At 37.9% G+C, this 13,190-nt stretch overlaps 1 protein-coding gene and 1 pseudogene across 12 annotated transcripts in view; one reads left to right on the plus strand and one right to left on the minus strand.

The window, feature by feature from the left end:
• The window catches only part of MIA2 (MIA SH3 domain ER export factor 2), a 97,136-nt gene that overhangs the window by 33,168 nt on the left and 50,778 nt on the right, over positions 1 to 13,190 (plus strand). For all 12 annotated transcript variants that reach the window (XM_061394982.1, XM_061394983.1, XM_061394979.1 and 9 more), the window contains 3 exons: positions 5,101 to 5,229; positions 11,200 to 11,221; positions 11,310 to 11,398. In XM_061394982.1, coding sequence (XP_061250966.1) covers positions 5,101 to 5,229; positions 11,200 to 11,221; positions 11,310 to 11,398 — 240 coding nt within the window. The remainder of the gene's footprint in view (positions 1 to 5,100; positions 5,230 to 11,199; positions 11,222 to 11,309; positions 11,399 to 13,190) is intronic.
• On the minus strand, positions 8,897 to 10,342 carry LOC133234450 (mortality factor 4-like protein 1; annotated as a pseudogene).

Consider the following 13,190-nt stretch of genomic DNA (forward strand, 5'->3'; position numbering starts at 1 on the left):
CCGGTCCTATCACTTCATGGGAAATAGATGGGGAAACAGTGGAAACAGTGTCAGACTTTATTTTTTGGGGGCTCCAAAATCACTGCAGATGGTGACTGCAGCCATGAAATTAAAAGATGCTTACTCCTTGGAAGGAAAGTTATGACCAACCTAGATAGCATATTCAAAAGCAGAGACATTACTTTGCCAACAAAGGTCCATCTAGTCAAGGCTATGGTTTGTCCTGTGGTCATGTATGGATGTGAGAGTTGGACTGTGAAGAAGGCTGAGCACCGAAGAATTGATGCTTTTGAACTGTGGTGTTGGAGAAGACTCTTGAGAGTCCCTTGGACTGCAAGGAGATCTAACCAGTCCATTCTGAAGGAGATCAGCCCTGGGGTTTCTTTGGAGGGAATGATGCTAAAGCTGAAACTCCAGTACTTTGGCCACCTCATTCGAAGAGCTGACTCATTGGAAAAGACTCTGATGCTGGGAGGGATTGGGGGCAGGAGGAGAAGGGGATGACAGAGGATGAGATGGCTGGATGGCATCACTGACTCGATGGACGTGAGTCTGAGTGAACTCTGGGAGTTTGTGATGGACAGGGAGGCCTGGCGTGCTGCGATTCATGGGGTCGCAAAGAGTCGGACACGACTGAGCGACTGAACTGAACTGAACCGAATGACCGATAATGTTGAACAACCTCACATATACTTATTGACCATTATCTTCTTTGTAGAAATATCTATTCAGTTTTTTGTTTTTTTTTTTTTTACCATTTAAGACATTGGATTATTTATCTTTTTACTGTTGAAGTCATAAGAGTTCTTTATACATTCACAATATTAGACCCTTCCTTATCAGGTACATGACTGGCAAATGTTTTCTCCCATTCTGTGGATTATATTTTCACTTTTTTGATGGTGACCTTTGAAACACCAAAGTTTGATGTTAAACTTTGATGTAATCTGGTTTATCTTTTTTTCCCATTGGTTCTATATGCTTTTGGTGTCATATCCAGGAAACCATTGCTTAAAATAAGGTCACAAAGATTTACATCAGTGCTTCCTTCTAAGAGTTTTAGCTCTTACATTAAGGTCTGTGATGTGTTTTAAATTAATATTTATGTGTAATATAAAGTATAGGTTTCATTTCATTTGTTTGTAAGTGGATATTCACTAGTCCCAAAACCATTTGTTGAAAATACTCCTCTCTCCTCATTCATTTTGTATTGGTACTACTGTTAAAAATCAATTGACCATAAATTTTTTTATTGAGATGAGGTTCATTTATAATATTAGTTTCAGGTGTAAAATATAGTGATTCAGAACGTCTATTATGTTCCACTTAAAGTTATAAAATATTAGCTATATTCCCTGTGCAGTATATCCTTGTAGTTTCAGTTCAGTTGAGTTCAGTCACTCAGTCATATCTGACTCTTTGCGACCCCATGAAGCACAGCATGCCAGGCCTCCCTGTCCATCACCAACTCCTGAAGTCCACCCAAACCCATGTCCATTGAGTCAGTGATGCCATCCAACCATGTCATCCTCTGTCGTCCCCTTCTGCTCCTACCCTCAATCTGTCCCAGCATCAGGGTCTTTTCCAATGAGTCAGCTCTTCGCATCAGGTGGCCAAAGTATTGGCGTTTCAGTTTCAGCATCAGTACTTCCAGTGAACACCCAGGACTGATCTGCTTTAGGATGGACTGGTTGGATCTCCTTGCAGTCCAAGGGACTCTCAAGAGTCTTCTCCAACACCACAGTTCAAAAGCATCAATTCTTCAGCGTTCAGCTTTCTTTATAGTCCAACTCTCACGTCCATATATGACTACTGGAAAAACCATAGCCTTGACTAGACGGACCTTTGTTGACAATGTAATGTCTCTGCTTTTGAATATGCTGTCTAGGTTGGTCATAACTTTCCTTCCAAGGAGTAAGCATCTTCTAATTTCATGGCTGCAATCACCATCTGCAGTGATTTTGGAGCCCCCAAAATAAAGTCTGCCACTGTTTCTACTGTTTCCCCATCTATTTGCCATGGAGTGATGGGACCAGATGCCATGATCTTCGTTTTCTGAATGTTGAGCTTTAAGCCAACTTTTTCACTCTCCTCTTTCACTTTCATCAAGAGGCTCTTTAGTTCTTCTTTACTTTCTGCCGTAAGGGTGGTGTCATCTGCATATCTGAGGTTATTGATATTTCTCCCGGCAGTCTTGATTCCAGCTTGTGCTTCATCCAGCCCAGCGTTTCTCATGATGTTCTCTGCATATAAGTTAAATAAGCAGGGTGACAATATACAGCCTTGACGTACTCCTTTTCCTATTTGGAACCAGTCTGTTGTTCCATGTCCAGTTAACTGTTGCTTCCTGACCTGCATACAGGTTTCTCAAGAGGCAGGTCAGGTGGTCTGGTATTCCCATCTGTTTCAGAATTTTCCAGTTTATTGTGATCCACACAGTCAAAGGCTTTGGCACAGTCAATAAAGCAGAAATAGATGTTTTTCTGGAACTCTCTTGCTTTTTAGTGATCCAGCAGATGTTGGCAATTTGATCTCTGGTTCCCCTTCCTTTTGCAAACCAGTTTGAACATCTGGAAGTTCACGGTTCATCTATTGCTGAAGCCTGGCTTGGAGAATTTTGAGCATTACTTTAAATGGCAACCCACTCCAGTATTCTTGCCTGGAAAATCCCATAGGCAGAGGAGCCTGGTTGGCTACTGTCCATGGGGTCGCAAAGAGTCAGACACGACTCAGCAACTTTCACTTCACTTGACTTACTAGCGTGTGAGATGAGTGCAATTGTGCAGTAGTTTGAGCATTTTTTGGCATTGCCTTTCTTTGGGATTGGAATGAAAACTAACCTTTACCAGTCCTGTGGCCACTGCTGAGTTTTCCAAATTTGCTGACATATTGAGTGCAGCACTTTCACATCATCATCTTTCAGGATTTGAAATTAGCTGAACTGGAATTCCATCACCTCCACCAGCTTTGTTTGTAGTGATGCTTCCTAAGGCTCACTTGACTTCACATTCCAGGATGTCTGGCTCTAGGTGAGTGTGAGTGATCACACCATCCTGATTATCTGGTTCATGAAGATCTCTTTTGTATAGTTCTTCTGTGTATTCTTGCCACCTCTCCTTAATATATTCTGCTTCTCGTTTACTTTATGCATAGTAGTTTGTACCTCTTACCTGCCTCCCCTTGTCTTGCCTTTTCCCCTTTCCCTGTCCCTACTAGTAACCACAGATTTGTTCTTTATAACCGTGATTCTCTTTCTGTTTTGTTGCATTCATTTGTTTTATTTCTTAGATCCCGCATATAGTGATAATGTCCTGTGTCTGTCTTTGTCTCGCTGATTTCGCTAAGCTAATACCTTCCAGATTTACTCATATTGCAAATAGCAAAATTTTGTTCTTTTTTATGAATGGATAACATTCCATTGTGTGTGTGTGTGTGTGTGTGTGTGTGTGTGTATACACTACATCTTCTTTTTAAATTTTTTTAAAAAGTTTTTACTTTGTATCGAGGTATAGCTGATTAACAAACAATATTATGAGAGTTTCCAGGTGTACAGTGAGAAAGAGTTTGGCCGTATATAAACACGTATCCATTTCTTCCCAGTATTGTGTGTCCAAATACTCCTTTTTCTCAGAAACAGAAATAATTTTAAAAAATTGTCATTAGTTGTGTATAGTGACGTCAAAATACTGTGAGCTGGTAATGTAGGGAAAGGCAGAGGTAGAGATCAGGGTAAGGGGTATTTTTTTTTTTTTTTAGAAAAGATATAAGGTTTATTTAATACAGCTTAATGAACTGTAAATAGTATATATGGATCAGAGTTATAAAAAAGATTTTAAAAAGGAGAATAGATATTAAATGGTATTTTTCTAGCTAGAAATGGCCTAAAAAGGAAAGATTTGCCAATAGAGGTTTTGGATTTAACTCTGGAAAGACTCAAACCTGATCAAACTTCAGGTTGTTCTTAAAGGATATTTTTCTACTGTTTCCCTACCTTTTCCCTTGTTCTGTTTACTTCTGACTGCCCTGGGTCTCCGTTTCTGTGTCATGGCTTTCCCTAGTTGCAGTGAGCAGGGCTTCTCTCCATTGTGCGCAGGTTTCTCACTGTGGTGGCTTCCCCTCTTGTGGAGCAAGGCCTCTAGGTGATCGGGCTCAGTAGTTGTGGCGCAATGAGGTTAGTTGCCCCGTGGCATGTAGAGTCTTCCAGGGCTAGGGATTGAACCTGTGACCCCGGCATTGGCAGACAGATTCCTCACCATTCAACCATTAGGGAAGTCCCCTTTTACCTTTTTATGTGATTGAATAATATGTGGGGCCTGGTAACAAAATAAAAATAACCTCATTGGATGACAGTGAAGATGAATTGACCCAGAGAAAGGTAAAATACAGAAGCAGCTGCAAAAGCCTTCAGCTGTTTTGTGCTGAAGACTTGCTAGGGAAAGAAGTAATGGGGAAAGGCCATGATTACAGTATCGTGGTCTTTGGAAGACAAATAGTAGGAAGAGTTACCTCTATTGAGCACCTGTCCTCCATGTTTAAACAGCATTATTCCCATTACAGATAAGAGAAGGGAGCCATAGAGGTATGGTAGAGGGATTCAGATTCCAAAGCCATGGTTTCATCAGTAGTTTTTAAACTTTGATAAAGCAGCAGATCCATTTCCCCCCCCACCCAGGTAAATCTTATACGGAAGCCAATATATTCTATGGAAAAAACCTAAACTGATTGAATCAGGATAAGAGCATCTGATTCAGCTTCTTTCTTTGGCCTTCTTTCCTCTTACTCTCACTTTCAGGCATCTCTGTAGAACTCTGGTTTAAAAATCATTACATTTCGCCCTACTGTTTTCCTTCATCTCTTGGTGATAGTGGTTAATAACAGATCATTTTATGAAACAGGTTTTAGTAGTGTTTACATGTAAACTTGTGCTTATGTTTATGTCTTAGTCTGACAGGGCTGCTGTAACAAAAATGCTGTAGACTGAGTGACTTAACAAACATTTTCATTATAGTTGTAGGGCTGGGAGCACCATGATAAAGGTGCTGCAGATCTGGTGTGTTGTAATCAAAACTTTTTAACAAGTTAATTTTCTTTGTCTTAAAGGCTGTGGCAGCATTGCCTGAAGATATGAGACAATCCAATTTGTATGGTTTTCCATGGGAATTGGTGATATGTGCAACTATTGTTGGATTTTTTGCTGTTCTCTTGTTTTTGTGGAGAAGTTTTCAGTCGGTAAGTAACCAATGCTAGGTGTACTAAGAAAATGTTCATTCAGTCTTAATGTTGAATAAGTAATATGAGAAGCGTATCTTTTGTTTTAAGGAAACAGGTTAATCATTTTGTGGGCTAGTTGTGTTAATGTGTTGCTACTAGAAACTGAATATAGATTTTAAGGAATTTTTTTTTTTCTTTCATTTTTCGGCCACACCATGCAGCATGCAGGATCTTAGTTCCCTGGCCAAGGATAGAACTTATGCCCCGCTGCAGTGGAAGCATGGAGTTTTAACCACTGGACTGCTTGGGAAATCCCTGTAGGAATTTTTTAAAGTGCTGAAATTTTAAAAAATTCCTTTACACGAGTATTCCATACTAATACTAAAACCCTGTCTTTATTTCTTATTTATTATTTGGGGTGGTGTTTATTTTTAATAGTCTACTAAACATCTGTGAATATACCACCCACCTGGAATCAAAGATGTTGACTGTCACTTAAATTTAGATGATCCTCCTCATTTCATCCCCCTGCCTCCCTGAAGTAGAGGTAATCCTGTTCAAGATCCTGTATTGATATTCCAATGCCTCAAAAAAAATTTATTTTTGGTCATGTGTATTAAATACATATATCCTTCAAAAGTATAGTAATTTTGCTTAGTTTCATGCCAAATACCATGTTTTAGAACTTTTTTACTCCATCCTATATTGCTAAGATTCATCCATATTTTTGGCTCATTTTGATTGTTTTAATACTACATCAAGAGAATATACTACAGTTAATTTATATTTTTTATGGTCTTGGGCCTTTGAGTTGTTTCCAGCTGTTTTCTATTACAAATCATGCTGCTGTGTAAATTCTTATACTTGTCTCCTGTTGTGTATTTGTAAGTTTCTCTTGGGAATATACTGGGTCTGAGATTTACTTGGTTTAGCATGCTGGAGGTTCTACTTTTAAAAGGTAATGCTAAATTCTTTTCCAGATGTCTGTACCAGTTTATACTCCCAACAGCAATATATAAGAGGTCCCGGAGATCCATTTGATCTCTGTCCTCTCCAACAGTTATTATTGTTGAAATTCTTTATTTTTGCCATTTGAATGGTATCTTACCATGGTTCTGATGTATTCTTTGATCACTAAGGAGATTGGAAACTTTATTTACTGGCCATATGTATTTGTTCTTCAGGGAAATATTTTATGTCTTATGCCCCTTTTGAGTAGTTTGTTCTTTTCCTTTTTATTTGTAGGAATTTCTTATGTATTCTTTAAAAATTTTTTTAAAATTGGGGTTTGATTGCTTTACACTGCTGTGTTGGTTTCTGCTGTATAGCAAAGTGAATCAGCTATAAGTATACATATATCTCCTCCCTCTTGAGCCTTCTTCCCAACCCCTCCTTATGTATTCTTGATGATATCCTTGTTGATTATGTCTATTACAGATGTCCCAGAATGAAACATCTTTTCATTGTTCTTAAGATGTTTTCTGATGAGTAGAAATTCTTAATGAAAGCAATTTCCATTTAGCACAGAAGAGCTTGATCCATTTTGAGTTAATTTTCTGGTTGGTGTAGGGTAGTGAGTCTGTAATTCCCCATCCTCCTCACCCTACCCGCCAAATAACCTTTTCCCAGCTTTGTTTATTGAATAGTCTTTCCTTTTCCCATTTGTCTGCCATGCTACGTATGAGAGTGCCACATGGACATAGACCTTTTCTGTGCTCTTTTTCCTATTCCACTGAGTATTATTGAAAACAAATACATGTGTATCATTCCATACCCATCCATTATTAGGTCAGTCTTGCTAACTTGCTAATTTGTAGTGTTCATGTATCACATATTCTTGCTCTTTTTGTTGTTGTTTCCTTCATCTATCAAGAATAGAGAGAAGTTGGCTGAATTCCACTGTCATGATGGATTTATCAGTTACTTTCTATAGTTTTTTCAATTCTTTCTTTACATATTTTGAGAATATTGTGTTAGGTGGATATATGTTTAGAACTGCTATATCTCTTCTTGGTGGGTTAACTGTTTAGTCAATATTTAGTGACCCTCTATAACTCTACTGATGCTTTTGTCTTAAAGTTTCTTATCTGATGTTAATACAGCTAGACCAATTTTCTTTTTGGTAATGTTTATTGTGTCTTTTTCCATCCTTATATTTTCCGGTCTTTCTGTGGTCTTTTACTTAATGTATGTACTCTACAAATGTCTCTGTTTTATTGGAGTATAGTTGATTTACTATGTCGTGTTAGTTTCAGGATACATACAGCAAAGTGATTCAGTTCTGTATGAATTTTTTAAAATATTTAATCCGAAAATCTGTGTTTTCACTGAGTTTACTGTATCTACATGTTACGATTATTGATTACTGATGTATTTGGACCACTTTCTCCTAGCATACTTTATTAATTTGTTCCACTTTTGATATATTTCTTTTCAGTTCTTTCTGCATTCATAAAGTAAATTTTCCTAGTGAGAAGACAAGAACCTTATTTAGCATACTCTCACATCCCTTGGTCTCTTTCACTTTCCAAACTACTTTCATGTTGGTATAATCTAGAATTTTAGTTCTAAAAATATTTCTCTTTTCTTTTTCACTTTCTTCTCCACCCCTTCTCCATCCCTGAAGACAACAATAAATATTACCAAGATATTTGATCATCAATAATTGCCATACCTCTTGTAGGGTCTCCTGAATTTAATTCTTCTCATATTTGGATACTTCTTTCTAAATTGTGTTTAGTATTGGTCTTTGTATGGCAAAACTTTTGTATGCTTGAGAATGTTTGAATTAAGTCCTTATGTTGGAACAGCAGTTTGTTTGATTTAAGCGTTCTGGGTCTAAAGTTTCATCCTGTTAATACTTTAAAATCCTTTACTTCCTTGTCTTTTTATATTTAATGTTACTTATTGAAAGGTCTCTTGTCAGTGTGATTCTTATTCATTTGTAAGTGATCTGTTCTCTGTAGAGGCTTTTGATATCCTTATTTCAATACAATTTGTTTAGGCTTGACTGTTTTCTTATTTCTTCTTCGAATTATCTTAAATATTTAAATATGAAATCTTTTATATTTTTTAATTCTGAGAAGTTTTTTCTGCATTTTACGTTTTTTTTTTTTTGTCTTTGGGACTATTGCTGTTTAAGATGTTGGCTCTTCTCACTTCCCTATCTCTTTAACGATTTTTTCTCCTTTTTTTTAAATGGTTTACTGTTGCTTTTTTTTTGAAATTTAAAGAAAAAATTTATTAAAGATCTGAAAAACAATTTCTAAAAGATTAACTTTTCCAGAAAATTGTAGCTACACAATACATTGAGTCTATAATGTTAAAAGGTGCATTAGACACAAATACAAAAACCATGAAACAAGCCACCGTTCTTCAGCAATTGGGCAAAGATAAAATGCCTAAAGAACAATATGGATGGATTATTCACAAAGGATGGGCTCTTTAAGCACCATTAAAAAAAAGGGGAGCACAAATGGATGAATGTTTTCAGTTATATACACTGAATTGAGCCTTTGGCACTAGGAATCAGAGCATTGTGTCATATAGCATTAACACATATTATAAAAGTACGTAGTGTCAAAGGAATAGAAACCACCAGTGTTCAAAAGCAGCTTTGTCAGCTAAGCAATAAAACACTCTACAGTATGTCTCTCTGTTGTCCATCACTGAATATACTGGCAGCAACTTTGAAATGAAAAAAAGGAAAGAAAAAAGGAGCTGTAACTCCTTTTATTTTCTCTGTTTAAAATCAAACAGAAAACAAACATCAATTTTGTTATACACGAACGTTTCCGAAGTACATTGTTTGTACAAGAGAAGGACTAAGAAACAAAAAGGTGTTTATAGAGATCAAATGTGGGTGGGTGCATGTGCCTCACACGGCTTTCCGATGGTATTCGGGGGAGCCACTTCATAATCCCTGGCACTGAACAAAATTGCAGAGTTCTTTGCCAGGTATTTTAGGAAATTGTGAAGATAATTCAGTAATAAAGCAAGGCTCTTCTCTTTCAGAGGTGTATAGGCCAACATTGCTCCAGTTCTTACAGTCTCAGGAGATGTGGCCCTCTGTACACCTGGGTGCATCAGAGTGGTCCGCAAGGATCTCAGCATACTGCTGCTGCTGCTGCTGCTAAGCCACTTCAGTCGTGTCCCACTTTGTGCGACCCCATAGACGGCAGCCCACCAGGCTCCCCCTGTCCCTGGGATTCTCCAGGCAAGGACACTGGAGTGGGTTGCCATTTCCTTCTCCAGTGCAGGAAAGTGAAAAGTGAAAGTGAAGTCGCTCAGTCATGTCTGACTCCTAGCGACCCCATGGACTGCAGCCTACCAGGCTCCTCCGTCCATGGGATTCTCCAGGCAAGAGTACTGGAGTGGGTTGCCATTGCCTTCTCCTCTCAGCCTACTTCGGCCTCTCAAATTTGTAGAGCAGTTGAGTGCCCAGCATCACACTGAAGTACTCATTTTTCCCAGCCACTAACTCATTGACTGCATACTCCTCATGTGATCTGTGTTTCCTCGAGATTTCTTATAATTTGCATAATCCTCTAGAATGGAATCCACATTCTTTTTGGCAGGAAGATAAAAGAGCTGTTTTTGCTGGGTAATTAAGTCCTAGTCATCAACAAGCCATGGTTCCAGTTCTTCAGGAATCTTTAACTTCAGCTCTGCTCATGAATGTTTCCTGGTTTTCAACAGTAGGGTCTACTCAAGTCCTTTTCTTGCAGGGAGGCTGAGGTGTCTCACCAATGCTGCCACCATCTCCATTTCCAGGTGTCTTCTGTTTGTTCTTTTTTGTTTTCACTTCAGCGTTTTTCTGCTGCAGCCCAGCAGTCTTCTTTCCAGGGGCAGCCCCTCGCATCTTCCCTCTGCATACTGCTTCTGATTGGCTTTTATGAAGTTCTCGTTTCTGCAGATTGGTATCCACGTACTTGAGTACTCTGCTTTCTGGAACCCATTCACCCCAATTTTTATTCCAACCACTGTAATGTATATTTTACTTGTTTATCCTTTATGGCAACTTTTACACATTTTGCTTCATAAAGAAGAAGCCCATGAAAGCACAACACTCTCTCACCTCTTGGAATTTAGGCTTCGGGTCCTGCTTCGGCACCATTTATAAGAGATTCGTTGCTGCCGCCTCCTCCTCCTCCTGTTACTTTTTGAGATAGTTTCTGAATCTGTTTCGGTTCACTAGTTGTTCCTTATCTAATTATATTGTACCTTGACTTTTAAATCTTGTTTCATTTAATTTTATTCCTGTATATCTTGTGTAGATTATCTAAGTCCCAATTGCTTTTTTTTCTCAGTACTGAAATGGCAACCCATTCCAGTATTCTTGCCTGGAGAATCCCAGGGCGGGGGAGCCTGGCGGGCTGCCGTGTATGGGGTCGCACAGAGTCCGACACGACTGAAGCGACTTAGCAGCAGCAGCAGCACTTATTTATTCTGGCCCTTGTGGCCCATTTGGGGAGTGAAGGGGGAGCAGGCATGTCCCCATTGTTTTTTAGTCCTAAGCCTGACCCCTTTATAAATTGAAATTTTCCCTTCATTGTTTGAAAGAGAGGTTAAAGAAGAAAAAAGTTTTTTTACTTTATAGTCAGCAGATCCATGGCCCCATCGTAACATTTTTCAAATTGTGTTATTTTAGATATTAGTACTAGGGGAGATCATAGGGGCTTCTTTAAGTAGTTTGTTTTGGGGTCAAATATGTTTGAGGAGCAGTGGGATAAATGAAATGAAACAGGTATTTTTAAGGTAGAGTTATTTCAGAGCCTTTATTATGCTAATAAATAATGTGAATCTTCAATGGGGGGACTTTAATATGTAGTATTATTTTCTCAATGGAAATACAACACTTTTTGGCTAGCTTATGTTTATACTAAAGGTAATAAGAAACACTTTAAGTTGTCAGTAGCAGTTAAATAAGTTATATTTGCCTGAATGTATGTTTGTTTTAATGTAATTTTTGTTAAAAATTTGTTTCAGGTTAGAAGCCGGCTTTATGTGGGTAAGCTCTTTTTTTCTATTTTAGTTCACATCATTGTTGTTTGTAATTAAATAAGCTTAAAAACATGATAACATTAACTCTTTTTTAGGGAGAGAGAAAAAGCTTGCTATAGAACTTTCTACACTGATTGAAGAAAAATGTAAACTGCTTGAAAAATTTAGCATTGTTCAAAAGGAGGTAAGACATTTTTGAAAATGTGGACATTCATGTTAGGATCCTCTAGGATCCTTACTTTTCAGTGCAGGTTTTCTGTGTAAGTTTAAGATTATTAATGCTTTGTTTGCAAAGTATGAGAGTTCAGTTGCTTTCATATTACCAGTCTAAATTGTAACCATTGTGGTCGGTGCATAGTGATGTCTCATTATGATTTCGGGTTTTGTTTCCCTGACCGATGAGGTTGAACACCCTTTGATGTTTTATTGGCCATTTGGATATATCCTTTTTGTTTCATGTTGCCTAGTTAATTTTTTTTCACATTTTGAAAATTATCTTTTATCTTTTGAAAATCTTTGGTTATCTTTTTCCTTTTGATATATATATTTTTCCTATATTTTGGATACAAGTCCTTTGTCAGATACATGTATTACAAATATCTTGGTTTGCCTTTATATTTCAAGTGGTGTCTTGGTAAGCAGAAGTTCTTATTTGTAACAGTTTAATTTGTCAATCTTTTCTTTATGATGACTGCTGTTTGTTTCCTATTTAAAAAAAAATTTTTTTTTGGTCTACTCAAGAATATGAAGATATTCATCTGTGTTATCTTTTAGAAACTTTATTTTTTTTACTTTTCTTATTTAGTCTTTTTATTAGTTTGATAGGACTGTTACAACACAATACCTCAGGCTGGATGATTTACATAGAAATTAAATTTTTCACAGTTTTGGAGGTTAGAAGTCCAGGATCAAGGTGAGGACTGGTTTGGTTTGTGCTAAGGCCTGTCATTTTGACATAACCGGCCAGCCTCTTAGTCTGTTCTCACATTGTCTTTTCTCTGTACAGGTGCGTGTTTCTGATGTCTCTCTGTGTCCAAATTTCCTTCTCTTGTAAGGGTACCAGTCAGATTGGATTAGAGCCTATCTTAATCCAATGGGCTCATTTTAACTTAATGGCCTTTGAAAGGCCTGTCTCCAAATACAGTCACATTTTGAGGTACTGCAGCTTCAACAAACACATATTGAGGGGAAACGCAGTTCAGCTGCAAATTAATCTAGAATTCAGTCTGTGATGTATGATTTGGTGGTTAGTATTTTATGTTTTCATATGGCTGCTGAATTTACCAGTACCATTTATTAAAAGGCCATCTTTCCCCTTTGTTCTGTAGTGTTGTTGTCTTAAATCTTGTGACTGTGTATATCTGAGTCTGTTTTTATAATATTTTCTGTTCTTTTGGTCTATTTTATATATATACACACATATGTATATTGGAGAAGGCAATGGCACTTCACTCCAGTCCTCTTGCCTGGAAAATCCCGTGGACGGAGGAGCCTGGTGGGCTGCAGTCCATGGGGTCGCTAGGAGTCGGACACAACTGAGTGACTTCACTTTCACTTTTCGCTTTCACGAATTGGAGAAGGAAATGGCAACCCACTCCGGTATTCTTGCCCGGAGAGTCCCAGGGACGGGGGAGCCTGGTGGGCTGCCGTCTCTGGGGTCGCACAGAGTCAGACATGACTGAAGCGACTTAGCAGCAGCAGCAGCATATATGTATATATCTTTGCACCAATACCATGCTTTTTAAAAGCTACCTAGCTCGTCTTAGTATCTGACAGTGTAAATCGCCAGACTTGTTTTTCGAGATTGTGTGTTTTCATATAAATTTTCAATCACTTCATCAGTTTACACATGCACACATGCACATAGCCTGCTGGGAATTTGGGATTACATTGACTATATAGATTAATTTGGAAAAAATTTACATTTTTACAATGTTGAATATTTATCGATGGACCATGGTATATCCCTCTAATTA

The sequence above is a fragment of the Bos javanicus genome, chromosome 21 (assembly GCF_032452875.1).
Source record: "Bos javanicus breed banteng chromosome 21, ARS-OSU_banteng_1.0, whole genome shotgun sequence".
Classification (NCBI taxonomy): domain Eukaryota; kingdom Metazoa; phylum Chordata; class Mammalia; order Artiodactyla; family Bovidae; genus Bos; species Bos javanicus.